This window comes from Cricetulus griseus, chromosome 3 (assembly GCF_003668045.3).
Source record: "Cricetulus griseus strain 17A/GY chromosome 3, alternate assembly CriGri-PICRH-1.0, whole genome shotgun sequence".
In the NCBI taxonomy this organism is placed as follows: Eukaryota; Metazoa; Chordata; class Mammalia; order Rodentia; family Cricetidae; genus Cricetulus; species Cricetulus griseus.
The window spans coordinates 266487113-266514004 of NC_048596.1; the positions used below are offsets into that span (position 1 = coordinate 266487113).

General features: G+C 45.1%; 1 protein-coding gene across 8 annotated transcripts in view; it reads right to left on the bottom strand.

Annotated features, from left to right (window-relative positions):
* The window catches only part of Kif13a (kinesin family member 13A), a 189044-nt gene that overhangs the window by 34446 nt on the left and 127706 nt on the right, over window positions 1-26892 (bottom strand). For all 8 annotated transcript variants that reach the window (XM_035442953.1, XM_035442951.1, XM_035442952.1 and 5 more), the window contains 12 exons: window positions 26247-26377; window positions 22409-22495; window positions 22140-22306; window positions 16845-17058; window positions 15481-15643; window positions 13515-13655; window positions 11788-11937; window positions 9592-9753; window positions 7712-7885; window positions 4171-4322; window positions 2323-2455; window positions 1957-2103 (listed from right to left, as the gene is read on the bottom strand). In XM_035442953.1, the coding sequence (XP_035298844.1) occupies window positions 1957-2103; window positions 2323-2455; window positions 4171-4322; window positions 7712-7885; window positions 9592-9753; window positions 11788-11937; window positions 13515-13655; window positions 15481-15643; window positions 16845-17058; window positions 22140-22306; window positions 22409-22495; window positions 26247-26377 (1821 nt within the window). The remainder of the gene's footprint in view (window positions 1-1956; window positions 2104-2322; window positions 2456-4170; window positions 4323-7711; window positions 7886-9591; window positions 9754-11787; window positions 11938-13514; window positions 13656-15480; window positions 15644-16844; window positions 17059-22139; window positions 22307-22408; window positions 22496-26246; window positions 26378-26892) is intronic.

Consider the following 26892-nt stretch of genomic DNA (forward strand, 5'->3'; position numbering starts at 1 on the left):
AAAATAAAATAATAAAAAAATGAAAAAACTACAAAGAATTCTTATAAAGCCCTTGAATTGGGAACATTTAGCAAAGCAAAATGATTTTCATTTTGGAAGTCACAGCTTAAGTTACACGAACTCCCATGTGTTATCTTATGCTGGAGACTGACAGAGCCACATAGTTTTATTCCAGAAAAAAAAAAAAAAAAAAAAAAAACTCTGAGAATTATTGCATCTATTTCATCATTTTAGAAAAGAAAGAATTCAATGTTTAAGTGAACCAGGCAGTGAACAGAGAACCTGGGTCTCCTGACTGTAAGTCTTGAGCTACCAAACAATCCCTATGTCCACCCTGAAAGTTACTGGCTCCCCAGGGACTTGCCTGGAGTGAGGCTATGCATAATCAATTCCTTACTCACAGGCTAGAAACATACAAGTGTGGCAGAGAAGCACACAGGCCACAGGCGCTATCTCCTTGTCCTTTGCTCTTGCTCTCAAGGAAGCATGCAGACTCAGAGCTGCAGGGAAATCTGGCCAGAAAGGAGGAGGTGGGCAGTGTCTGGCAAAGTCCAGGACTCTGTATTCAGGTCCAGCTTTCAGAAGTCTGTCCCAACACCACGAAACCAAAGAGAAACTGTGGCAGAAGATGAACCATCTCTCAGAATCCTCAGAGAAATGGAGAGAGCTATTTTCTCTCCGGCAAGGTAGAGAGATGCTCTCTACTACATTTGATAACGGGGGACCCTGGACCAAGTGTGCCCCGCCCCTTGGAGTACATACACTTTTCCGAGCCACAGTAGGATCTTTATTGAAGTTTATTTTCCCAGGGCACAGACTAGCTTTCTGCACTGCCCATCATCACAGTGACTCATGTAGCCCAGGCTAACCTCAAACTCAACTTCACACTCAGTCAAAGCTGAGGACATCCTGAACTCCAATTCTCCTGCCTCCACATTCCAAGTGCTGGGACAACAGGCAGGCGCCACAATAGCCAGCATCCTTTTATTTCTTAATGAGAACAACGGGCTTCAAGGATGGAGACTGAATGGACAAAATGATCACAGGCGCAGTTTTTACAGTAACAAAAAGAGCAGTAAAGATGGGTTTAAAGTGATAGTATACCGGAACAATTTTCTGATAGCAATGCAAGTGGATTGGGACGGCAGTAATGTTCACATGGGCTAGGTACAAAATAAAAGCAGCCCAAAGCAGGCGACCACTACAGCTTTAAGAAGTAAACATTACTAAGTAACACTAAGCAAACAGCATTTTATATTTAGAAAAAAGGCAATGGACAGGGATGTGACTTGGGTTACATACTCGGTTAAGGGAACCGTTGTTTGTTGTACTCCCAAATAAGATTTCCACTGTACATCATCTTCCTTACTTCTGTACTAACTGATTTTTAAATTACTCATTTATTTTTAAATGGAATATTTTCTTTTTAATCATGTGTATGTATGTGTGTTCTGAGTGTGAGTGCAGGTGCCCTTGGAGGCCAGAGGAGGACATTTGATCCCCAGGAGATGGCTTTATAGGTGGTTATGAGCTTTCTTTCTTCTTTTTTTGATAAAGATTTTATTATTTATTTATTATGTATACAGCCTTTTGCCTGCATGCCAGCAGAGGGCACCAGATCTCATTCAAGGTGGTTGTGAGCCACCATGTGGTTGCTGGGAATTGAACTCAGGACCTCTGGAAGAATAGTCAGTGCTCTTAACCGCTGAGCCATCTCTCCAGCCTCGGTTATGAGCTTTCTAATGTGAGTGTTGGGAATTGCATTTGGGTTCTCTGTAAGCACAGTATGCATTACTTAACTGATGAGCCATCTCTGTAGTCGCTTGATCTTTTTAAAATTATTATTATTATTTTTTAAATATCTGAAGTACTGTGTATAGCCCACCTCGGTAAGTACTCTCCAACCAAGCTACACCCTAAGTCTTTGGTACAAGCCACCCCAGACCCGTGTCTTACCTGGTAACTGTCCAGCCCTCTTTGCAGCTTGGTGGACCTTGCAGTCACACAGCCAATGGATACTGACAGGATGGCTTCAACCATGAGTGGCAGTGTCCCCGAATGCTGTACAGGTTTTACTGTGACCTGCACTCTACGAGAGTGACCCTGAAGAGGTGAAGACACCGGGGACGGGGACGGGGACGGGGACGGGGACGGGGACGGGGACGGGGACGGGGACGGGGACCGGGATGGAGATAGAGGAGGGAAACAAGGGGAAATAATTTGAGAAGAGAAATAAAAAACCCTCAGGGTATGCCTAGAAAGTCCTAGAGTGGAGTAGGGAGGAGACATGGAAAACAGACAGACAGACAGAAAGCTTTCTACCTGTCTGAGTTGGAAGACGCCCCCGGTATTGACGCCCTTCGCCTGGTGAAGCTCCACCGCAGCGAACTCCCCGAGCTCATTCATTTCCAAAATGGAGATCCACATTTCTATTCTCCGAGTTACTTCATTCCACCTGCAGAAAACAATATCCCAGCAAACACTGCATCACCCAGGGCCACCGTCAGCAACCAGCAGTAAACGGCCATCCCTGAGCGCGTCCTGGCACTGAGTCTGGGATGTCTCACCGATTACCTCCTCGGTGAACTCTCACACAACCCCGTGGTGTGAACTCTTAGGCTGCTGAACTGACCCATGCCTTACATTCAGTGATATACGCAGATCAGGGGCTCGGGCAAACCCAAGTCAACTCTGCCTGTTATAAAATGTCATAAAAGTGGAACTATATGGTGTGGACTCTTGATTCTGATTTATTTCATTTGGTGCAATGGATGGATGAATCTGTCTCTTTTTTTTCTGACAGATGATTCTGTCTCTCTGTATAGCCCTAGCTGACTTTGAACTCACAGAGATCTGTCAGCCTGTCTCCCAAGTGCTGTGATTAAAGGCATGTGCTACTCTGCTTGGCCCCAATTCTTTTAGTTTTTAATGTTGTCTAATGTGCTCTTTGGGTGGATAATCCAGTGATTTGCTTATTCACCTGCTGAAAGATACCTGGGTTCATCGTGACACTGAGTTAGTTATATTGATAAAGCTGCCATAAACCTTACTTGTGGACTTAACTTTTCTCTCAAGCAAGCACCCAGGTATAGTGTTGCTGGGTCATGCAAATGATCAACTTTATAAGAAATTGACATTTTTGGGGCTGGGGCTGAATGGCAGAGTGCTTGCTTTGCATGAGGAAAGACCTATGTTCAGTCTCCAGAAATGCTATGAAGAGAAAAAAAACACATTAGGAACTTTTTCTTAATAGTTTCTCTTAATGGTTGCTTGTTTATTTTCAGAGTTAGGCCTTTAATGTAGAATTAAGTTCTATGGTTATTGTGGCCTGATAACCTATGACCATGTCAAAGTTGTAAAGATACCACCTCCATCAGGTAGCATGGTGCACACCAGTAATACTAGCACTTGCTGAGGCAGGAGGATTGCAAGTCTGAGGCCAATGGTTTATACAGCGAGCACTTGCTTAAAACAACATCATTAACAATGCAAGGACAAAAACTCAGGGCATGGTGGTTCATATCTGTAACTTCAATACTGGGGAGGTTGAGGCAGGAGACTGCCATAAATTTGAGGCTAGCCCAACCTATAACTGAATCATGTGTCAAAAAACTCTAAGCAGTAATAAAAATTTGTAAAAAGATATACTATTATTTTCTTATATTACCATTATATTTCTTATATTACCATTAATTTCTTATATTATATTTACTTATATTACCAGGTTTATAGATTTTGCTTTGCATTTAAATTTATGATTTGGGTTAATAAGATAGCCCAGTAGGTAAAGGAGCCTGCCTTTAAACCAGAAGACCTGAGTTCAATCCTTGGGACCCATGTGGTGGAAGTCGATAACGGACTCCTGCAAGCTGTCCTCTGACCTCCATTTGTGTATGTGTGTGTGTGTGCAAATAATGTAATAAAAACTTTAAAAGTAAATATATGATTACCTTGTAGCAATTATTTCAGTCTCACTGGTTACAATGACTCACTAGCCACAGTGTGTTTTGATGTTTGGTGGTTTCTTCTAGCACTCTAGTTTTACAAAGGAGGACATGGGAACAGAGGTTGAGCAACTCCTTTGAAGCCCCAGGGTTTGAAGCCTCTACTCTCACTTACTGTGACAGCAGCTTCTGACCCCTGGGTCTAAAGCTCGAAGCAAGAACAAACCTGTCATGCAGTGTTCTTGTCTTCGCCTGGAGTGAATCGACCTCCCAGATGGAGCTTCCATTCCCAGCACACCTGTGGCCCCACACTTCAATGGCCAGTGCACCGTCAGAAATGAACTCCAGGAACTCTTCTGTGACAGTCACCACATAGTCCTGGGACAAGCAAGCAGAAGGTAGAAGAGTACACTGAGAGTCAGGCATAAAGGCACCCATGTATCTGCTCTCCACCTTAAACCCCACCTGTTCTGGAGGAAAGCATGAAGGATCACAGGACGCTATATCTGGAAGGGATCTAGGAGGTAACTCGGTTCTAATGAAGAGCACTGAGCTCAAACGTCTGGCTTAGGTGCAGAGCAGGGATCTGTAACCTCTTACTTTGGCTCATGGCCAACTCCAGGGAACCACCCTGACCTCCAGATGACCCTTGCTGCACTTTGAGACTTGTCTGGTAAGGGACTCAAACTATCTGATTTCTTCATGGTCTTGCTCTTGAGTGTGTCTCACTTCAATTCCTCCCTCTATAAAACAAACCCACGACTGTGGAAATTTACAGAGTCCCCTGAGAACTGTGGCTGGTCACCCAGAACATTCAGTATGCCCCAAGCCACACCGCGATCCTTTCCATCAGATCTGCCCCAGCAGAGATCCAGGGGCAGTTACTCCACACGCATTTCCAGAAACAGTTACTAAGTGGATTGAGCCTTATTCTATCTACTTCCTTATTTCATCTGGAGACAGACCCAGAATTTTAGTTAAACTGCGTACTCTAGAAGTGAAAAACAAAACAAAACAAAAAACCCAATGTCCTCTAAAATCACACTGAACCCAGGGGCTTTGGGATCCATATGTATTTAAACAGTTGTTAAACAGCACACACTTAAATTCCAGCCTTTGTCTTCCTGATACAAACAGCCCTGTGGATCCAAAGAGGAATGGGAAATATTTAAAAGGCCATTAGGGGGCTGGAGAGATGGCTCAGTGGTTAAGAGCACCGACTGCTCTTCCAGAGGTCCTGAGTTCAATTCCCAGCAACCACATGGTGGCTCACAACCATCCATTATGAGATCTGGTGCCCTCTTCTGGTGTGCAGATATACATGGAAGCAGAATATTATATACATAATAAAAATAAATAAAATCTTTAAAAAAAAAAAAGGCCATTAGGGAAACAGCAACAGCAAGAACAACAAAAATGGGGAACAACAAAAATGGGGAGAACATTTCTTAGGAGGAGAAAGGAACCGGTGTGTGGGGGGGAAGGGTATGGGAGAGGACAGCAGTAAGAGAGGGAATGAATTAGAACGAGGACTCACATGTATGAAAATGCCATAAAGCCCATGACTTTGCATGGTAAATTAAGTATTAAAAGATAAATATTTCAGGTGAAAAATGCTAACTAAAGATTTTAAGAATGTAGTTTGGCAAATACGGGTCAAGAGATGTAGGCTTGGGGCTGAGGAGATGGCTCCATGATTTACAGCATTTGTCCATCCTGAGGACCTACCTTGGTTCCCAGCACCCACCTGGCAGCTCACCGCTACCTGTAACACCAGCTCCAGAGGCTCTGATGCCCTCTTCTGGCTTCTGCGAGCACCAGGCATGTACATGACACACATACAGAACATAAGCAAAACACTCATACACTGAATAAATAAATAAGCAAATGTTGTTTTGTTTTTGGAGACAGGGTTTCTCTGTGTGGTTCTCCTTGTCCTGGAAACTCTCTTTGTAGACCAGGCTGGCCTTGAACTCACAGAGATCTGCCTGCCTCTGCCTTCTGAGTGCTGTGATTAAAGGTGTGTGCCATTACTGTCTGGCCCTAAATAAGCAAATTTTAACTTAGAGAGAGAGAGAGAGAGAGGGAGAGAGAGAGAGGAAGGAAGGAAGGAAGGAAGGAAGATGGGTATTTATTTTCAGCAAAAGAAAGATCTGGCAGTCTTGTACATCTGAAGTTTTATAGGTGGCAAGAGGAATTTGTTTTCTAAGCTAGAGTCAGAAGGAACAGACAGGGTTTGCAGAGAAACGGTCTGCACAGGTCATGCAGCAGAAGCCTCCTCACAGAAGGCAGAGTCCATCTTAGAGAAACCATTAGGTGACGGTGCCAAGTGAAAGCCAGAAAGACAAAAAAAAAAAAAAAAAAAAAGGGGGTAAGAACATAGAAAATAGCTTACTAAAATAAGTGGCAGGGCACAGGGACCTACAACTCATGTCCCAGCTACTCAGGAGGATAGGGCAAGTCCAGGAGTTCAAGGCCAGCATGAGCAATACAGCAAGACTCCATCTCAGAAGATAAATGAAAATAAAGAGAAAGTATATGTATAAAAGAAACATGGTTATACCCTTGTAGAATAAGACTTCAAGTTGAGACTGTTCAGATTTCATCTCATACATTCCCTAATTATTTGAATTTGTAATGAAGATCATTTAGTCCAGTTAAATATTATGTTTAATTAAAAAAAAAACTTATAGTGAAAACTTTCCTGAGACAGGATCTCCTGCCCTGCAATGTGTGATCTTGCTGCTTCAGCCTCTTGTGTGCCAGGGTTACAGGCATGTGCCATCACACACAGAGAGAACTTCTTCTTCTTCTTCTTCTTCTTCTTCTTCTTCTTCTTCTTCTTCTTCTTCTTCTTCTTCTTCTTCTTCTTCTTTTTTTTAAAGATTTTATTTATTATGTATACACCATTCTGCTTCCATGTATATCTCTGCACCAGAAGAGGGCACCAGATCTCATAACGGATGGTTGTGAGCCACCATGTGGTTGCTGGGAATTGAACTCAGGACCTCTGAAGAGCAGTCAGTGCTCTCAACCTCTGAGCCATCTCTCCAGCCCCCACAGAGAGAACTTCTAAGCCATAGGTAGATTTAAGCCAGGCCTGGGGGCTCCAGCTTGTAACACCATCCATTGGGGAGCTGACACAGGGGGATGGCCATGAGTTGGAGAGCAGAATAGACTACATCCTGAGTTCCAATGGGTTTGGGGAGAAGGAGTGCCATTTTCTCCAGTGGTGTAGGCAATGATAAGATGCTGATGGGCCAAGCTATAACCTCCCCTCACTGCCCCGTACTCACAACTCCCCCATACTCAGGCAAAAAACTCTTAACTCTGTCAGTGGCACAGGAAAAGGTGGAAGAAAGTAGGAGGTGACTCATTGGGAAGAAGAGGGTTTTAGCGCAAGAGGGAGGGAGATGAGAAAAGGGAGCTGAGCGCGAAAATGACTAAAATTCTGAAACTGCCAGACAATAATAAAAACATTAAAAAAAATTAATACAGGATCTTTGGTCCTTGTAAACAATCAAGAAAGAAAGAAGGAAAAAGAAAGCTCCACACAGTTGGAAGGTGTCCTGTTCAAACACCAGTACATGGCAAAAAAAGGTAGATATTTTAAAAGTCCGTGCCCAATTCCATTCCCCACCATGCACCGATGCTGACTCTATTGTGGCTGTTTTGGTGTTGGGGACTGACCCAGGGGACTCAAGCACACACTTCACCACAGAGTGTCCCCCCTGGCCCAGTACCTCATTTTGTAATTGCATCCATACCTTACAGTGAGAGAAGGTCACTGTGTACTGGGCGTCCTTGGACTGCGGGGAAGGCACATCTGGGTCCACCACCGGGGCAGCCACAGTAGACTCACACTGGTCCCAGAATGTATACTGACAGAAGACGAAATTTGAGAGGCTTAAGGGTAGCCCAGTAGCCTCTTTAATTATTACCTGGAGAGATTAAAAAAGAAATTATAACTCTCATTAAAAAGAAACACTAAAGTATAGTCTTTCCATAGTTTAGTTATTTCTTAAGAGGGGATGAAACCAGTCAGTCACCCATCTGAGAATATTTGAGAGCATTCATTGCGATTGATCCATCTATCATCTCTCTCTCTCTCTCTCTCTCTCTCTCTCTCTCTCTCTCTCCATCAAGCGATTATCTATCTTCTATCTATCTCTGTATCTATGTATGTATCTATCATCTATCTATGTATCTATCTATCTACGTATCTATATATCTGTCTATGTATCTATCATTTATGTATCTATATAAGTATGAATCTATCCATCCATCCATTTATCTATCATCTATCTTTTGCAGTAAACTTAGGGCCTCACACAGACTGAGCTGTATTCCCAGTCCATCCTTTTTTAAAACTATAAGCCATAGAGGCCTCAAACTCAGAGATCTGCCTGCTTCTGCCTTCTGAGTGCTGGGATTAAAGGTGTGCACTATCATGTTTAGTACGTGGGCTCATCTTCAAATTAAAAAAAAAATTGTATCTACTTATTTTGAGAAAAAGAGCACATTCCTGTATAATCTGACTCACGACTGAGTTTCTGATACAGATGTAACTTTTATTAGAAGAACATAATTCATTAACATATGCTCCATACTGCAACCTACATGGCCCTCTCTCTTTATAGATTTGACTTCTGTAGTTTAGCCAATAGATCAGATATACCCCAAACAACTACAACGTACTGACATGTGTAGACTTTATCTTGCTGTTATTCTCTAAGTAATAGTTATAGTTTGCTTTCTGTTGATGTGGTAATAACCATGACCAAAAGCAACCTGTTGGGGAGGAACGGGTGAATTTTTGTTCATAGGACACAGACTGTTACTGAGGCAAGTCCAGGCAGGAACTTGAAGCAGAAACCATGGAGGAATGTTGCTTACTGGCTGGCTCATGCTTACCTAGCTTTCTTTACAGCTCAGGACAATCTGCCAAGGGAATGGTACCTCCCACAGTGGGCCGGACTCTCCTATCAATTAACAATCAAGACAACCCTCCATAGACAGGCTCACCAGCCAATTCCTGTCTCAGGTGACTCTAGGTTGTGTCAAATAGAAAATTAAAGCCAACTAGTGACAGGTGTGAGGGTGAGCAGTTTTAATTCCAGCACTGAGGAGACAGAAGCAGGGGGTTCTTTCTGAGTTGCAGGCCAACCTGGTCTACATAGTGAATTCTAGAACATTCAGGGCTACATAATTGAGAGACCCCCACGTCAAAAAAACTATCAAAATAAAAAAAAATAAAGCTAACTAGACCTGTGATATAACTACTACACAGCATTGGCACCGCACTACATTTACTAATTGGCAATTATTAAAAGCGTCTAGAAGGTTGTGCATAGATTATATGCAAACATAGTCCACTGTGTATAAGGGACTTGTGTACTTGTGGATTTGGTTATGTGGAGGGCATCCCAAAACCACTTTTGTCTAGATACTGAAGGCAGAGGGTACACATTGGGGGAATTTCACACAATGGTCACCAGAGAATTATTGTAGAAGAAGTGCTGCTCACAGCTGCATCTCCTGTCGGACAGTTTAGCTGTTATTGTGTGAGATAAAAAACTCATAAAATTTGTGCGTATGGTTTGGCGTTGCCAGGGTCTTCGTGGGCCCCTGATCACTGTCCTCTCACCCGGCACGTCAGCTTCTTGACTCGGTGAATGACTTCTCCGCTGCTGTCCACAACTTCAAGGCTCCCACTTTCACTAGAATTCTCCGAAGAGTCATCCTCCGACACGCGCTCTGGAACAGTCCCCGTAACACGCATGACCTCCACGTGGAGACGCCCAGCAACCTGGATCAAGGAACAAGAGCATCTCAGAGTTCAAAGGCGTACCCAGTAGTCAACACTAGCCTGAGACAGAAGCTCACTCTACAGCTCTGGCTGGCCATCTGTGGGAGTGTGATACCCTCCTCCCAAGCCATTTCCAGGAGGGACATCCAAAACCCACCCTTCCCAGAGCCAGCAAGCCTGGCAACCTTCCTTTCTTACTCTGAGCCAGATTTGTCCCCTCCCAATTTGCTTTCTAGAACTATCCTTAGGTGTATCCATTTTCCTCAGCTCAGGCAAGGAACAACTTCAAGGGAGTGATCTTATTCTACTGGTACCTTTGGACTCATAACTGTTTATATAGTTATGATATCCACTTAGTTGATCATGTGCCTAGGTAATCTATTCACTCCATCAAAACCTAGCCAACTGGGACACCAAGAAAGGAGTGGGCTCTACTGCCAGTGAACTCATGGTCAGAGAGAGAGAGAGAGAGAGAGAGAGAGAGAGAGAGAAACAGAGAAATCAGAACCTGGTAACAACAGGATAAGGCAGCTGACATATAGGTATTGGGTGGGATAAATGTTTGCACATGCACGCAGCAAGTATTTACTTTACTGCGAACTGATGGGGGCAGGAATTGGGTCAAGCACTGTGCTTCTAACAGTACACCAGGCAGACACGGTCCCTAGCTCAGGGAGGGTGGATGAATGTAACATGGAGCCGCACCAAAAAGGGCCCTGTGGGGCCCTTTTTAATAATAAGAGCAATGGGCTCTTATTCCAGAAGGAATCACATGATCAAAGCCAGATGGGTATGGGAAAGTAGTTCTTTTGTTTGCTTGTTTCCATCAGGTTTTGATTTGCTGAGACAGGGCTCACTATGTAACCCACGCTGAGGTTACTGAGCAATCCTCTTGCTTCAGCCTCCTGTGTGCCTCCATCATAGGCATGGATCCCCACTCTTGGCTCTGGTTTAACAATTCTTTTGTTCAACCTATTCATCTTTTAATTATGTATATGTGTGTGGGTCCCTGCACTTGAGTGCTGGTGTCCAAAGAGTCAAGGGTATTAGATTCCCCTGGAGCTGGAGTCATAGGCAGTTGTGAGCCATTTGATGGGGAAGCTAGGATTCGAACTTGGGCCCTCTACAAGAGCTGCAAGCCACTCTTAACTGCTGAGTCATTTCCCCAGCCCCTAAATAACTGTTCTTTTCAGCCCATTTTTTATTAGGCCATTTATATTTCTGAGTGAGGAAGCATTTCGCTGGAGTGGGTCCAGTTTGTCAGTATTGCTTTGAGATTGCCATCTCAAAGATGGCTCAGGCTGCTCAAATACATGGCCATTCTGCCTCAGCTTCCGAATGCTGGGATTACAGAGATGAACCACCACACCAGGCTAAGGGTTATGCTTAATGCTCAGACTCAACATAGCAGTTGGCACTGGGGCCAAGAATCTGAGAGAAATTAGCTTCCTCTCCATGTATCTGAGAAATGAGATACTTGGAGAGGAAGAAACAAGGAAAGAGGGATCGAGATACTCGCTTGAAAACTGAATACATTTTCATTTTATTTACGTGTGTGTGTGTGTGTGTGTGTGTGTGTGTGTGTGTGTGTGTGTGTGTGTGTGTGTGTACAGGTGTGTGCATGCCACAGCACATGTGTGATGGTCAGAGGAAAACATTTGGAAGCCCTTTTCTCCTTCCACTCTGAGAACTGGTGACTGACCTCAGGTTAGTAGGTTTGTAGGGCAAGCGCTTGAGTGCTAAGCCTTGAGTGCATTTTAAATGTAATTTCAGGTACCCAGAGCCTGCCAGAGCCTGCAGATTAAGAGCCCCTCAGCAAGGGCCTCAGCCCCTGGATCCACTGGCCGCTTAAGTTGTATTTTTAGCATGGTGAGCAGCATTGGTGGTCAACGAAGCAGAATTATCCCAGGAAGGTCCTAGCTCCTATACGCAAACACATACACAACAGGAACACACAGAGTATCTTGATCTTCCTTAAGGCAGAGATAAACAAATTTCACGCCTGTCATTTCCTAGGGGCTGGCGTGTCCTTACCTCCCCCTGCTGGCTGATGATGGGTACTGCATATTGAAGTTTGACGTCACAGAAGAGACATTCCAAAAACACATTAGCCACACCAATGAGGTTGTGATTCTCCTGAGCTTCGTAGAAAGGGTCGCCTCGCTTCCCATAGAGCCTCTTGGCCTGAGAAGTAGAGCAGGCCATTCATGAGTGAGAGGTCAGGAAACAAAGCATCAACTTAAATCATGTTATTTCAAACCACTTACCATACCTTTAGAGGAAGCACTCATAGAAATAAACAAGAAGTAAAATCAGAATCATGCCCACATAAACCCAGCACGTGAGTAGGGCATGTCCGCTAGGGGCTGCGCGTGTAGAGGAACCTCAGCCTCACACCACACCCACAGCCTGCTTCATGTCATGCCCTGTGACTTGCACCAAATTTTCCTTTCTATTACTAACGCCAAATGTTAAAAACAAAATGAAACATCACATGCACTACAATAACATTTAGGAGTCTACCTAGCCATGAGCACAGCTAGGGGCGCACACAGCTAGGGGCGCATGCGCAGACACGGATAAAGATGAAATCCACACTGGTTCCAGCCAGCCCTGGTTTTCTAGGACACAGACCACCAGCACAGAGAGATTTCTTTCCTTTTTTCACTTGAGAAGCAGGGAACACAAAGCAAAATAAGACCTGCTGGGTGTTCCTGGATCCCCTTCCACCTGTCTGAATTTTGTGTGATCGTACCAGGTGCTCTGTAAGTGTAGGGAAAAAGGGCCAGCCAAAGAAATGCACCCTGTGCAGAGCCAAAGAAATACACTTTGACCCTGCAACCAGAACCAAAGAAATGCACCCTGACCCTGAAACCAGTGACAAAGAAACACACCCTGTCCCTGGAATCAGAGTCAGTGAAAGAAATATACCCTGGCCCTAAAACTAGAGCCAAAAGGCCAAAAAGGACCAGTGAAGGAAACCAGAGCCAAACCTGACCCTAAACCTGTGCAGAAAACTAACCAATCCCTGAGCAGGCAATCTAGACATCCTAAGTTCAGGGGTTGAAATCTGACCAATCCCCACCCTGGAAGAACTCACCCCCTAAGAATCCCTATATAAACCCTGTGTCTGTTCAGCTTGTGGCTGTGCATGCTGCCTGGCTGTTCTCTGCCATCCTGGCAGAGGGCAGCCACTTTCCTGGATTCCTCCCTCCCAATAAATCTCTTGAATGAGGTTTGGGTGAGACCTTCTTTCACCAGAGCAGAGATGACCCAGAGCAGAGTGGAACAGGGCTGTAACACTTTTTGCCTAGGGAAACCTTCCCCTGGCTAAGTGAAGTTGTTACATTCCAATCTCTGGGGAACTAGAGCCCAAATGTAACAACTTCGTCGAGGAAACCCTCTCCTGCAGGAGCAGAGCTGATACACAGGGGAAACCTTTCCCTGAAGCAGGGCTGTAAGCTGCTATGTTTACTGTGACCTGTGGTATTCCTTTGCTCCTGATTTCCAGGATACCTTTCAATCCGAGCTGTGACACTCAGTATTCTGTGACTCCTGAGTGCCAGAATGCCTTTCCATCCAACCTGTAACACTCAGCATTCTTTGGCTCCTGAGTGCCAGAATCCATTCCTGTCCGTCCCATCTGATTCCTCGAAATGCTTACAGTAAGGATGACATTTTATCTCCCCAGTGTAAACAACCAGAGCATTTTATCTGTGGTTTGAATACAGCATATCTCTTTGATGTCTTGTTTCTCTTACTTCAGGGACATTTTCTTTCCATTCTTGGTAAAGGTCTCTCATATCAATTAACTTGTTCTCCAGCTTCTCGATGGTCCAAACCTGGGTGCTCTTTCCTTTTCTCCTCACTTGAATGGCTGGCTCACTCACTATCGCCCCTCTCTGTAAAATGAAGGAAAACCAAGTTTTTGACAGTTAAAGATTGTCTACATTATAGTGAGGCTATAAGTTTATAAAAGATGACAAAACATTACCATCTAGGAATACTCTGATCACTTTTTCTCTTCTAGATATATCATGCACACACTATTTTTTTTTTAAATCACAAGCCCATGTGAACACATAATCACATATCCCAAACTCTCTCCAGATTTTACATCACAATCAATTCCTTTTGATGGGGGATGTCCTTATGTATGTTCTGAAAATATGTTCCTCGTACTGGTTGGTGAATAAATGCTGATTGGCCAGTAACCAGACAGGAAGTATAGGTCTTCCAGTAGCTGGTAGTGGGTCTACCAGACTAGGAAAGCTGGGAAGAGGAACATAGTGAGGGAGCCTCAAGAGAGACACCATGTAGCCGCCAAAGAAGTAACATACCAAGCATTATGGGTAAGCCACAGCCTCGTGGCAATACATAGTTTAACAGAAATGGGCTAATAAATCAGAGAGAGCTAGCCAAAAGAAGCTTGGGCCATCAGCCAAACAGTTTATAATTAATAGAAGCATCTGTGTATTTGTTTGGGACTAACCAGGCAGGACAGAAACTCCGTCTACAGCCTTTCATTGATTACTCTTCATAAGCGTGGTTTTTATAATAGTAGCATAGGAATTCATTGTATAGATTTATCACATTCTGACTAATCATTATTCGATGGTAAGGGTACTTCAAGTTTTGTTACATAAAGGCCACTGTGAGGGCTGGGGAGGTGGTTGAGTTAGCAGAGTGCTTGCCTAGCATACGCAAAGCCCTCAGTTATACTCCCAGCACTACCTAAAACAGATGTGATAGTGCATGCCTGGAATGTCATCATTTGGGATGTAAAAATGGAAGGATCAGAGGTGCAGGTCATCCTTAGCTACAAAGTAAGTTTGAGGCCAGCATGGGATTGTGAGACCCTGCCTCTCAATCAATCAATCAATCAATCAATCAATCAATCTTAAAGAATAAAGGGACTATCACAGAATCCTTGCACACAGCCTGAAGGTATGCACATGCCTATGTCTGTGGATTTGGAACTTCTAAAAGATGCTCCCTAATTCGCTTTCTTAAATTTCCAAAAAAGCATTCTCATTTTATGTATATGTGTGTCTTGCCTCCACGTATGTATGTGCACCACATGTGTGCCTGGTGTCTCCAGAGGCAGAAGGGGATCTGGGATGCCCTGGAACTAGAGTTATAGGTTACAGATAATTGTGAGCCACCATGTGTGTGCTAGGAACAAAACCTGGGTCTTCTGGAAGAGCAGCAAATGGTTAACTGAGCTCTCTCTCTCTTTCTCCACTCAGCACACTCAACTTCCTTTCTAGCTAGTTGGCTGGGTAGAAAAAAACAAATGGATGAGAATTTATTTTCTTCTGGGTTTCTCTCTTACAGCAAAATTTCTTTAAGTTGAAATGATAGGAGTCTTCAGATAGCTGCAAGGAGTTCCATATGCGTAATAGCAGGTTTCAAAACTGTTTCTCCTTCTAGAGATTTCGCTCATAGAAAGGCAGTACAACTAAGCATACACATATACCCACCGCAGAAGGGGCATTTGCACAAAGAAAAGCAGGCATAATTATCACCCCGCCTTCTGCTTCCATTTTCTCTAAGGGCCCTCCTTACCCAGCATGCTTACCCAGGGGGTATAGACCACCTTGAAGGCTTCTAGAGAGAGCCAACACCGGCTCCCCTTAGGACCTGCTCAAAGACAAGCTCTGGACTCCAGTCTGCAGTATTTCCTAGCCTACATCCTGCTCGCCCATCCCCCAGGGCCATGCCTACCTTCCTGTTGGCACTAAGGTTGGCTGCAGGGATCTGAAGAGTCACTTGGTAGTCAGTGAGCTTGCTCATTTCCTCGGCTAGGAAGTTGGCTTCCCTCACCAGAGTGTTTGCTTTCACCAGCTGCTCTCGAAGCTTGGCTAGGCTTTGCCTAAACAGTTCATCCCTGTGGTGGTGAAGAAAAGAAAGCACACGCAGGTGCAAGTAAGCCAGGGTTCTGTTCCTGCCAGAAAATGATGACAAATACCCGCAGCAACAACAAAATCCTTTTAGGAAGCTTTCTCTCCTGTCTGCAGACAGGAGGACATCGGGGACCACTGCTGGCAACAAAATTGAGGGGTTGAGAGTTGATGACAAACAAACAAACAAGCCAACAAAAACACCCAGGCACCGCACATGGTAGTGCATGACTTTAATCCTAGGACTCGTACAGCAGATCTCTGTAAGTCCAAGGCCAGCCTGGTCTACAACAGTCTGTTCCAGGACAGCCAGGGCTGCCACAATCTTTTGTTCCCCTCCTCCTTCCACTCCTCCATCCATCCATCCATCCATCCATCCATCCATCATCCATATCCATCCATCCATCCATCCATCCATCCATCCATGTGTTATTAAGGCCTAGTTGCTATATGATTGTCCTTATAAACACCTGCCTTCCTCAGGCCACTCCTGGTACAGTCCCCCTGTTCAAGTCTAGTAGGGACAAAACCCAAGCATTCCTGGTTGTCATCTCTCATATGTCTGGTTGTCATCTTTACATGTCCAGGTTGTCATCATACACATGCCCTGGTTGTCGTCCCTCACACCCTGTTTGTTGCCGCTCTCATGCCCAATCTGATGCTTTTAGACTGAATTCTTTCCATCCCTCTATAAGTCACTTCCAGACACAACCAGTTTGCTCACAAGCTTCCAAACGCTCCTTACTTTTCTCTACTGCTTTGCTGCTGCCAAGCCACCCATCTACAGTTGGGGCAAGGGGTGTTCTCAGGGGCAGTGGACATGGTTAACATGGGGGAAAGGTCTAGCTTCAAGCACCAAAACATAAAAGAAAAAAAAAATCCCTACCTTCTGTCTGCATATTCAGATTGTTGTTGCTAAAGAACCATTCAAACTGCTATCTCAAGGCCCACCAATCTAAGTCTTCTCCTTTGCCACTATTTCTACTGAAGGGTAAAGGATTAGGGATCTGGGGATGGGGATGGTCTATGGTAGCTGACATTACTGTGACATTCTTAGGACATATCTCTGAAATGAAACACCAATGGCCAAACCAGAAGTGGGCCCACAGTCTCCCTTTTCCAGGTATGTCCTCCCTCCCTTCAGCCCCACAGCCCCGATCCTGACTCAGGGTCTGGCCCCATGCTTACCTCTCCTCAGCCCACTGGGTCACCTTCTGCTGGGCTGTCTGGCTGCTGTAAGCCAGGCGGTCAGAGACGATGCTTGGCGGCTGCCTCTCTGGGGAGAGCTGCTGGCGAAGCTGTTCCAGCTCACGCTCATACATGAGCCGCTGTTCCTCCAGGGCGGTCCTCTTCTCTTCCAGGTATTGCTTCTCCAGGACCTGTACCACATTTTGAACTGGATCTGGTGAGCAGAGAGAAGAGGCAAGCGGCTGTAAGCAGCTGATAGAGATAGGCGCCCACACCAGTGCCAGTCAGGGCTTCTCTCAGCAAGAAACATCTCCTGCCTCAGAACCTAGCCTGGTCCTGTGCTCTCTGTGACAGCCTGAGGGCTCACAGCAGAGATCCTCCTGGTTTGTTTTCGGGTGACACTTCAGCTGACTGTAAACCTTCACCGTTTCCTTCTTCGTGGGATGAGCGCATTCTCGTGTTTACCTGTGTGTACACATTTGATGGAGGGGAACTGGATGCGATACCATTGTGAAATCCAGGACAGCACACGGCAGGAGCACGGACCGGTTGATCTTTACAACGCATGACTTCTACACTCATTTAACATGGCTTTTGTGTGTGACAAACAGGCTCCTGATTGCTCGACACAAACTTCCCTACTCCTGAATTTCTCTGGATGGGGAGGAAACAACCACAGCACACGTTTGAAAATACCGATCAGGAAGATGGGGCAATTTTCCAGGTGGGAATTCCTAAGAGGGCAACTAACTTTCATAAAAAGAAAAGAAAAAGAAAAGCATGCCTTTGGCAATTTAGCGGTCCAGGGATCTAGAACTTGCAATCTGGCAAGCAGGTACAGACATATCAACAGATGGAGCCTGGGCACCTCCATGGATGGCTGTGGTGCGGGTGGGACCTGACTCTGAGGAACCAATTGGCTAGGCAGGGCATTAGTATGGTGCCCTGAGCTGTATGTCAGATCCGGGCAATGGCACATGAGCAAAGTCACAACATAAATGAGTAGTGTGCAATGAATCAGTACACTGACAACCACATGGTGCAGCAGGGGACTGCCCTTCACGGTGAGGATCTCCCAGAAGTCCACAGGACTAAGGGAGATGCATCTTTAGACTGGTGTGGGATGTAATTTCTTCCTTGTACCTTTATACATTTGCCTACGATTCCCTGATAACCTGTGCTATACTCCTGTTCAGTTGTTCGTTCTCAGTTTAGTTTCCAGAAAGAATTTGGACAGGGATGCAGGAGTTTATTTTTAAATCATCTCATCATGGCTACTGACAGACTCTTCCAAAATGCCCCATCAGTTTGTGCAATAAACACCAACAGTACTTTCTGTATATTATTAGCATGTAAGAGGAGAGAACACATTAGCCTTAAAAATGAAGTTAACAAAGCAGATTCAAGCAGTTTCGTATAATCGCAAGACACTGTGAGTTGTTTTAATAAAAACCACAGCTACCATGCCAACACTACTTTACTGGCTGCATCTCAAGTGCAGGGGCCAAACTGACTCTGCATGCATGACCTCCGGCAGAACCCTGCTGGCCCGCCTCCTTCCCTGTGGGGGATGGCATCTCCATTTTAATGTCGAGGAAACTGGGACTCAGAAAAATCATATAGATGACCAAGGTCAAATGACAGCACCACACTTTGAGTTTAGGCTGGAAGCTGACTAGGCAACGAGGGTAAGATGTCAACTTGACAAACAGGTCTCGATACAATGCTCTTAGCCTGAAAGCCGCTCCATATTAGCTCTAATCAAAGAACAGTCTTCAAAACAACCAACCAGATTGCTCTCAAAGTCACTGTTTCTTCAAAGTAACATCAGTTTTTGTCATTGAGAGATTGTTTTACGGGGTCGTGTGAAGAGATCCTGAATGTCACACTGGGGATGGAACCTAGGGTCTTGTTCATGCTAAGCAAGAACTGTACCACTCAGTTTTACTGCCCAGGTCCTGAAGAACATATTTAATCCATAGCTCTGCTTTTGATGCTGCAGAAACACGCGTGACCACGATGGCTAAAGCTGCAGGATCTCAAGCCAGGTTCCTTGTCAAAGTAGAGGCCAAGTGACTGAGGCCACTTGAAACGGCACCGGCAGTGCCACTTACAGGCTCTGCTGTGGCCACAGACCAAGATAAGGAGATCCACCTGACTGCCTCCAGAGTGCTGGGATTAAAGGTGTGCGCCAACACTGCCCAGCTTAACTAATAGTTTTTAAATGATCCGGAAATCCTCTTCTGAATGACTTTTCCTCTCTCTTGAAGGCTGCTACCCTGCTCACTACTTGGCCTCATTTATATCAGATCCTAGGAATGAGATTTCTAGCTACAAGGGACATTGTAATATTTAATACGTAAGTGCACCCACACGCACGCAATGCGATATTTGACCAGCAGGGGGTGCTGTGAATGAGAATTCTCTGAAAGAAGCTGTGTCTACAGAGACAGGTCAGAATTTCAGTACTGTGGAGAGATTGGAATGCTGGTCTTGGGGCAAGTTCTAGCCTTCGGGGACAGCCATTCCTTGTCAACCTTTGTGTCTGAACGAACGTCCTGTGACAAACAGATAAAACCTTTACGCAATCACTAACTTAACAGACCACGAGCTTCCGCCAACCCCAAGTAAGAATGTCATCAGGTAGCATCTTGGGCCTATAGAGAAGCTTCCCCCATCTTGCTGTACCTGCCTCTCTGGTGTACCCAACCAATGCGCTTAAAACTTGCCTTGATTTATGATTTTGTTCTTTAAAATGCTAAAACTTCATGAGACTGTTTCCACAATGGAACAGAGAACTAAAACATGTGTCCCCAGGTTACAGTCACTCAAAATGGTTCCAGAATAAAGTATCTCTTCTTTCGGTTAAAAATGAATAAAATTAGATGGATCCTACTTAGCAAGGTAATCTGTCTCTGATATGGCCCAGGACACAAGCCAAGGATTCCATGGCCTGGTCTCTCATGACACACCAAATACCAGGAGTCTGCCATCCTAACCCCCCTACCCCATGTCACTATTCTTCCCGCCACCCCATTCCAGCCCTGAGAATGGAAGCCAGGGCCTCATGCATGCTAGGCAATCACTCGACCACTGAGCTGCACCACCACTTCACCTAACCCTTCTCATGTGAACGGTTTCACCTAGTGCACCTGGTGTCTAAGGCCAATCCTGGCCTCTTAGACACCAAAGAGTGCAGTGTTTTGTTTTGTTTTTCAGGAGAGAGAAAGAAGCATAGTGTTGAGTGCTTAGCACACCTTTACATCTTCCTCGGTAGGCAGACATGAAATAAGACCAGACTAATCTACTGCCCCAAGCATGGGGCGGACAGATCAGGGATGCTAGGAAAAAGGACAGGATGGGGTGCTGGGGGAGTGGACAGGACGGGGTGCTGGGGGAGTGGACAGGATGGGGTGCTGGGCACAGGGCATTAGAAGGAGCATGAGAAATGACTCATACTGGGATTGGAAGGGAAGTCCATCTTTGGGGGCAAAAAGAAGTCTCTAATCTTAGATGCTAGAAACTGGGTCATGAGCTTTACGGGTCCCCAATACTCTTTACTTTAGAGCTGGCTATAGAAGACATTGGGAAAAGAAAGAATAGTGTTTGATTTCTATTTTGAGCCTGTGAGAAAAAAGACTTCATTGCTCACAGCTAGATTTTCTTTTCTTTTTCTTTTTTTTTTTGTGTATGTATGAATGTGTGCATTAATGTTCAGACGTGTGTGTAGGTGCACATGAGTACACGCACGTGGAGGCCTGAGGCCGATACCAAGTATCTTCCTGTATGGCTCTCTCTTTCATATATTAACGTAGGGTCTCTCATTCGAACCCAGAGCTCACCAAGTCAGCTCCTCTAGTTGGGCAGTTTGTTTCAGGGATCCTGTTTCCACCTCCCACATACTGGGTGACAGGTGGGTTGCCGTGCCCACCCAGCTTTGGACCTGGATGGTGGTCCTCAGGCTTGTACAGCAAGAGCTTAACTTATTGGGCTATTTTGCCAGCTCCTCTTTTACATTTGCATCCAGTGAGCTGGGCTTTTTAGGTCAGTACTTACTCTAGAGATTCTAGGTGATCACTGAGATGGTGGAGGCTACATTTGGAAGCTTCGCTGCCCTGAACTGCCACACCCCCTACAGCAATGAAGCCATTAGTACCAGCAGCAGTAACACAAAGACACTTTCCTCTGCTGCTGGGAAGGCAGGGAAAAGGTCAGCGGGAAGGTCGCAGAGTTGGGAAACGGTTAGGATATCCCCAGTCACGATCAAGAAGCACTTTTGTCAGGCAGAAAACCTTCGCTTCATCCCAATACCGCCTGTTAGACTTTGTCAAAGCTCGCAGCACGCAATGTCCCTCATTGGCCCCGCTGAAAGCTGGCCAGGCTCCCACATGCTAAGACAGCTGTTAAGAACCTCTGTCCCAGCGTTGATGGACCAGCTTCGTCTGAAACCACAGGAGGGGCAAGAGGATCTTCAAGTAGGACCACCACGGGGACGACCACCAGGCAGACAGGCTTACGGTTGGGAAGCCACCTAGCGGGAGATGGAATTCTGAGGACACCAAGGCCACCAGTTCATCTGCACCGTGACAGCGTGTGTGTGTGTGTGTGTGTGTGTGTGTGTGTGTGTGTGTGTGTGTGTGTGTGTGTGCGCGCGCACACACCTCGGAGGGAAACGCTACTCAGGGCAACTGGTGGAGGAGAGGTGGCATTGTTCTACACAGGTAAAACTAACACTGGGGAGCCTGACACAGGAAGCCGGGTGGGGTGTGGGGGGTGTGAAGGGTGTGGGGGAGGTGTGAGGCAAAGAGCCTGGGGAGCATTTGACTTTAAGCATTGTTTTTACCAAAGGTACTTGAGCCTATCTGTTAAGTAAGTCTCTTTGGAAGTATAATTTCCAACTGAATTTATAGTAAATATTACCTTTTATATCTATTAGGTTTTGTTTAAAATTTCCGGAGCCACATTTCCTTGGGGACGTTTTCACTCTTCCAGAAATGACAAGATATAATGATGGCAAATTTGATTAAAAGAAAAAAGTTTATCAAACTCATTCCGTAAATACTCCGAGACTATGGAAATGCTATCTCAACTGGCTTAGGCACAAGTGGTCCCCAAGAGGGAGCCATCTGCAAACTCTCTGGTTTTACCAGAATTCCCTGTGCTGTCTTGACATAACTCCCTGCTGACGGCCTCTCTAAGAAATTTTTGGCTTTATGCGTCTAAACTTTAGGAAGATCAGTGTCTCTTGTGGACCGATGTGGGTGAGATCTGCGGCTGCCGGAGCTCTCATCTTACCATTGCTGTTCAGGGTTTTCATGATGACCTCCATCTGTGCAAACTCATAGTTGTAGTCTGGTTCTGAGGAAGCCTCGCTTGCAGCATCCAGGTCATGCTCTGCTGGACCTGCTTCTCTTTCAAAGTCTTTCAACCAATCCCGCCGTTTCCTCTTAGGTAAATTAATTCTGTGGGGTTTTCATGGTTAGATAAAAATCAGCTTGATTTATACTTAAATAGACAACAGAAAAAAATGTAACTGGAAAGACTAGAGAACACAAAGTTGTTACCTAAAAAAGTGGTTATTTCCCCATAAGATTCTGTCACCGTGCCATAGCTGGGTAGTACTGCAGACAAGAGTGCCATTTACACAGGACCTGAAGGGACACAAAGGAAGATGCCAGGTGGATGAAGACAGTGGTCCCAACATTCAGAGAAGTGACAGGGAACTTTCTCATACTGGATGTATTCTGGGGAACATTTGAAGAAGGAATAACAGAAACACAGTCTTAGCCATGAGCCAGGGAGGGTCGGCCAATTCCCCTAAGAGTGATGCCCAACTCTGTGTCTTCTGATGGAGATACTAAACATCCCTATAGGATGGTTTGTTGACATTTACAAACTGCACCTGGGGAGATGGCTCATTCAGCAAAGGTAGCCTGAGGACCTGAATTCAGAATCCCAGAATCACATAAAGCTAGGGGTAGCAATTCATCTTTAATCTTATCATTCTTATGGAGACAAGGAAGATAGAGGCAGAATCCCTGGATGCTCCAGGGCTGCCTAACCTGGTGTACACAGTACTGAACAAGTGACTCTACCTCAAATAAGGTGAGGAATGATACCTGTGGTCCTGCTCTGATCTCTACTACACACACACACACACACACACACACACACACACACACACACACACAGAGAGAGAGAGAGAGAGAGAGAGAGAGAGAGAGAGAGAGAGAGATTAAAGCACTGCAAAAACAAATACACATATTCAACAGATCAATAAAAATGTTTGCTGGTAATTCAGAAACAAAATATGGGTATGGGAAGGTAGTTAAAAATATAGCCGGGCGTTGGTGGCACACGCTCTTAATCCCAGCACTCAGGAGGCAGAGGCAGGTGGATGGCTATGAGTTCGAGGCCAGCCTGGTCTCCAGAGCGAGTGCCTTGACAGCCTCCAAAGCTAGCTACACAGAGAAACCCTGTCTCTAAAAACTAAAAAATAAAAAAATAAAATAAACAAAAAAATTCCCTTAAGGACTGTCAAGGAAATCTGAAGACAGGAGATGGTGGATATTATTTTTACTTTTGGTTACTCATACAATCTCTCATTAGTGGAGTCCTGGGCTTGTCCGGATTCTGAAGCCTGAAGTTTCGAAATTCACACAGGAAAACATATATATCCTCCAGTGTAATAGTCTAACCCTGACTACTAAGGCTTTGCTATTACAGCAAATAGCAAAAACAAACTAATAAATGATGATAATGGATTGAACCTCTGAACTGTAAGCCAACCAATTAAATGTTTTCCTTTAAGAGTTGCTGTGGTCAGGCTGAGGAGATGGCACAGCCGTTAAAGGCTAGGCTCACAACCAAAAATATAAGAGTTGCTGTGGTCATGGTGTCTCTTCACAGCAAAAGAAACTCTAAGACAGACGTTGGTATCAAGAACTGGGGTATTGCTGTGATAGGCCCGACCATGCTTTTGTTTGGAGAAATTTGGACTCTGGGATTTTGGGTTAGAAAAGCAGTGGAATGTTATAAGCCCTGCTTAATGGGCCATACTAGTAGGAACATGGAAGACAGCAGTACTAAGAGTGATTTGAACTGTGGGGGGCTGACTCAAGAGGTTTCAGAGGAGAAGAATTTTAGTATGTGGCCTAGAGATCATTCTTGTGATATTTTGGTGAAGAAAGTTGCTGTTTTTGCCCCTGTTCAAAGAATACGCCTGAGGCTAAAGTGGAGAGTTTTGGATTAATTCTATTGGCAGAAGAAATCTCAAGACAGCCTAGTATTGACTCTGTTGTGTGGTTATTGTCACTCTTGTACAGATTTTATAATGAAAAGAAGCAAGCTAAGCAGGGCAAATAAAAAAAATGTAAAATTTGAGGAATAAAGGAGCATCAAATAGTGGAATGGAGCTAAGTCCTGAATTGGAGGAGATGAGCAGATTAAGAAATGGAATAAAGGGAGTGGTGACCTTGGGGCAAGATCCCACCCAGATAAATTTCCAACTTGTGAAAAGGAATTAAAGAAAAGCTTAGAGCTGATTGTGGTGGCAAACACTTTTAATCCCAGCACTCCTGAGGCAGAGGTAGGTGGATCTCTGAGTTTGAGGCCAGCTTGGTCTACAGAGGGAGTTCAAGGACAGCTAAGCTTAGGCAGTGAAGGAAGCCATGGAAAACAGAAAGCTGATGAGGATGTAATTGAAGGAGGGGGCCATGTTCCAGCTCCAGTAAGCAGCAGAACGTGGTGGCAGCTTTGGCCACATGGTCTGGCTTTAGGGTTAAGGACAGAAGAAAGGGGCTGTGGAAATTGCTTCCTCATTTAAGGAAAGCTGCTGAGGCCAGACATGTGTCAGGGGTGCCCCTGAATGGAGGCCTAGAGAGGTCATTGCAGGAAGCTGTGAAGTGAAGCCTGGATTGCCTTGGACTCCAAGATGTTAGAGATGCCAGAGCCATGGGATACCTGCAGAGGAGAGCTGCTAACAGACAGTGGAACCAGCCCAAGAGAGAGAAGAGTGCTGCAGTCAACAAAGCTGAAAGAGCTGGAGATCTGAAGACCATTTTGAGGTCAGACACGGAGATGCAGAGTCTGGAGTTTGTCCAGGTGGTGTTCAGTCTTGTGTTGGTGCAGTATTTCCTCACTATGCTCCCTCCCCTACATTTTAGAGTGGCAATGTATATCCTGTGTCATTATATGTTGGACCTGTTTTTTTGACTTTGATTTCACAGGGTATTACAGTTGAAAGACTGCATGAATCTCAGAAGAGACTTTGAACTTTGGACTTTTAAACAGTGTTGCACTGTGCTAGAACGTGGGGACTTTTGAAGTTGTACTGAACGCATTTTCGCATTATGATATGGCAAAATCGTTTGGTGGCCAGGGAGTAGAATGTGGTGGTTTAAAAGAAAATGAACACCAAAGGGAGTGTCACTATTAGAAGGTACAACCTTGTTGGAGGAAGCGTGGGTAGGGGAAGGCTTTGAGGTCTCTTTTGCTCAAGCTTCCTTTATCCTATTGTAGGCAAGGTGTACACTCTCAGGTCAGTGCTTGCAAACCACTATGCTCCCTATCACAATGACAATGGGTGGAACCTCTGAAACTGTAAGTGAGCCACCTCAATTAAATGTTTTCTTTATAAGAGTCACTGTGGTCACCGCAGGAGAAAACCCCAAGTCAACACTATTACTCCTCAAGGTTACTACCCTGCTATGATTTGAGTATGCAATGTCCTCACAGGCTCCTGTTCTAGAACAGCTGGTCCCTAGTGGGTGGCGCTGTATCCAAAAGTTGTGGAATTTGGGAGGCAGAGCCTCATTGGAGGAAATGGGTCACTGGGAACGGATCTTAGGAGATAAAGCTGCCCTGTGTCTGCATAGGTCTGTTTCTCTCTGCTTCCTGATGTCAGTTAGATGTGATGGTGCCAACTGCTCCATTCTCTCACTCTCAAGAGCCATGCTTGGGGGCTGGAGAAATGGCTCAGTGGTTAAGAGCACTGCCTGCTCTTCCAAAGGTCCTGAGTTCAATTCCTAGCAACCACATGATGGCTCACAACCATCTGTTATGAGATCTTGTGCCCTCTTCTGGAATGCAGGCAGACATGCAGACAGAACACTGCACACATAAAAGATAAATAATTCTTAAAAAAGAAAAAAAGAGCCATGCTTGCCACCATGACTTCCTAGACATGTGCACTGTACCCTTTCCAACTGTGAACCCAAATAAACCCCTCCTCCCAGGTATTTTTGGTTAAGGCAATGAGAACAGTAACTAATATATCCTCTGGAATCAGAATCAAACCCTCTAGGATACCCAGTGTATCCTTAACTTTAACGTAACTGAAGCAAGCAAAGGGAAAGGGCGGGCATCCTTCTGAAAACAAGGGAGGGCTGAAGCCTCTCCTACCTTGCGTTTTCTTTCGGTGTCAGAGTGATGTCTCCATCTGCTGCAATGTCAATCTCACAGTGCTCAGGCTGAATCCCTATTCCAAAGAGCTGGATGTCCTGAGAGGTATCTGCACCCACCCGGGTGTGATCCTAGAACACAGGATTGAAGAGAAGAAACCAAGTTCACAAGTAACTCCACCAAAAATGGTCACAAGCAATGGAATAAATTAGCAGCGCACACAGGACTGTACAAAATGAATCCCAAAGGAGATCTGGAGCATCAGAAAGCAAACGCTGGCTAGTGTGATGGCTCAGCGGACAAAGGCATTCATCACCAAACCTAATGATCTGAGCGAAGTTTCCAAGATCTACATGGTGGGAGGAAAATAGTCCTCAGACCTCTGTTCACATGCTGTGTGCACACCCTCCACAGATAGAAAAATGGCTAGGTAGGTAGATAGATAAATGGATGGATGGATGGATGAATGGATGGATGGATGGATGGATGGATGGATGGATGCAGTAATAATTTTCTTCAGCCAAAAGCTTACCTTGAAACAACTTTAAAAAGTAGTTAAACTCAGGTGGGTGGTGGTGGCACACACCTTTAATCTCAGCACTCTGGAGGCAGAGGCAGGAGGATCTCTGTGAGTTTGAGGCCAGCC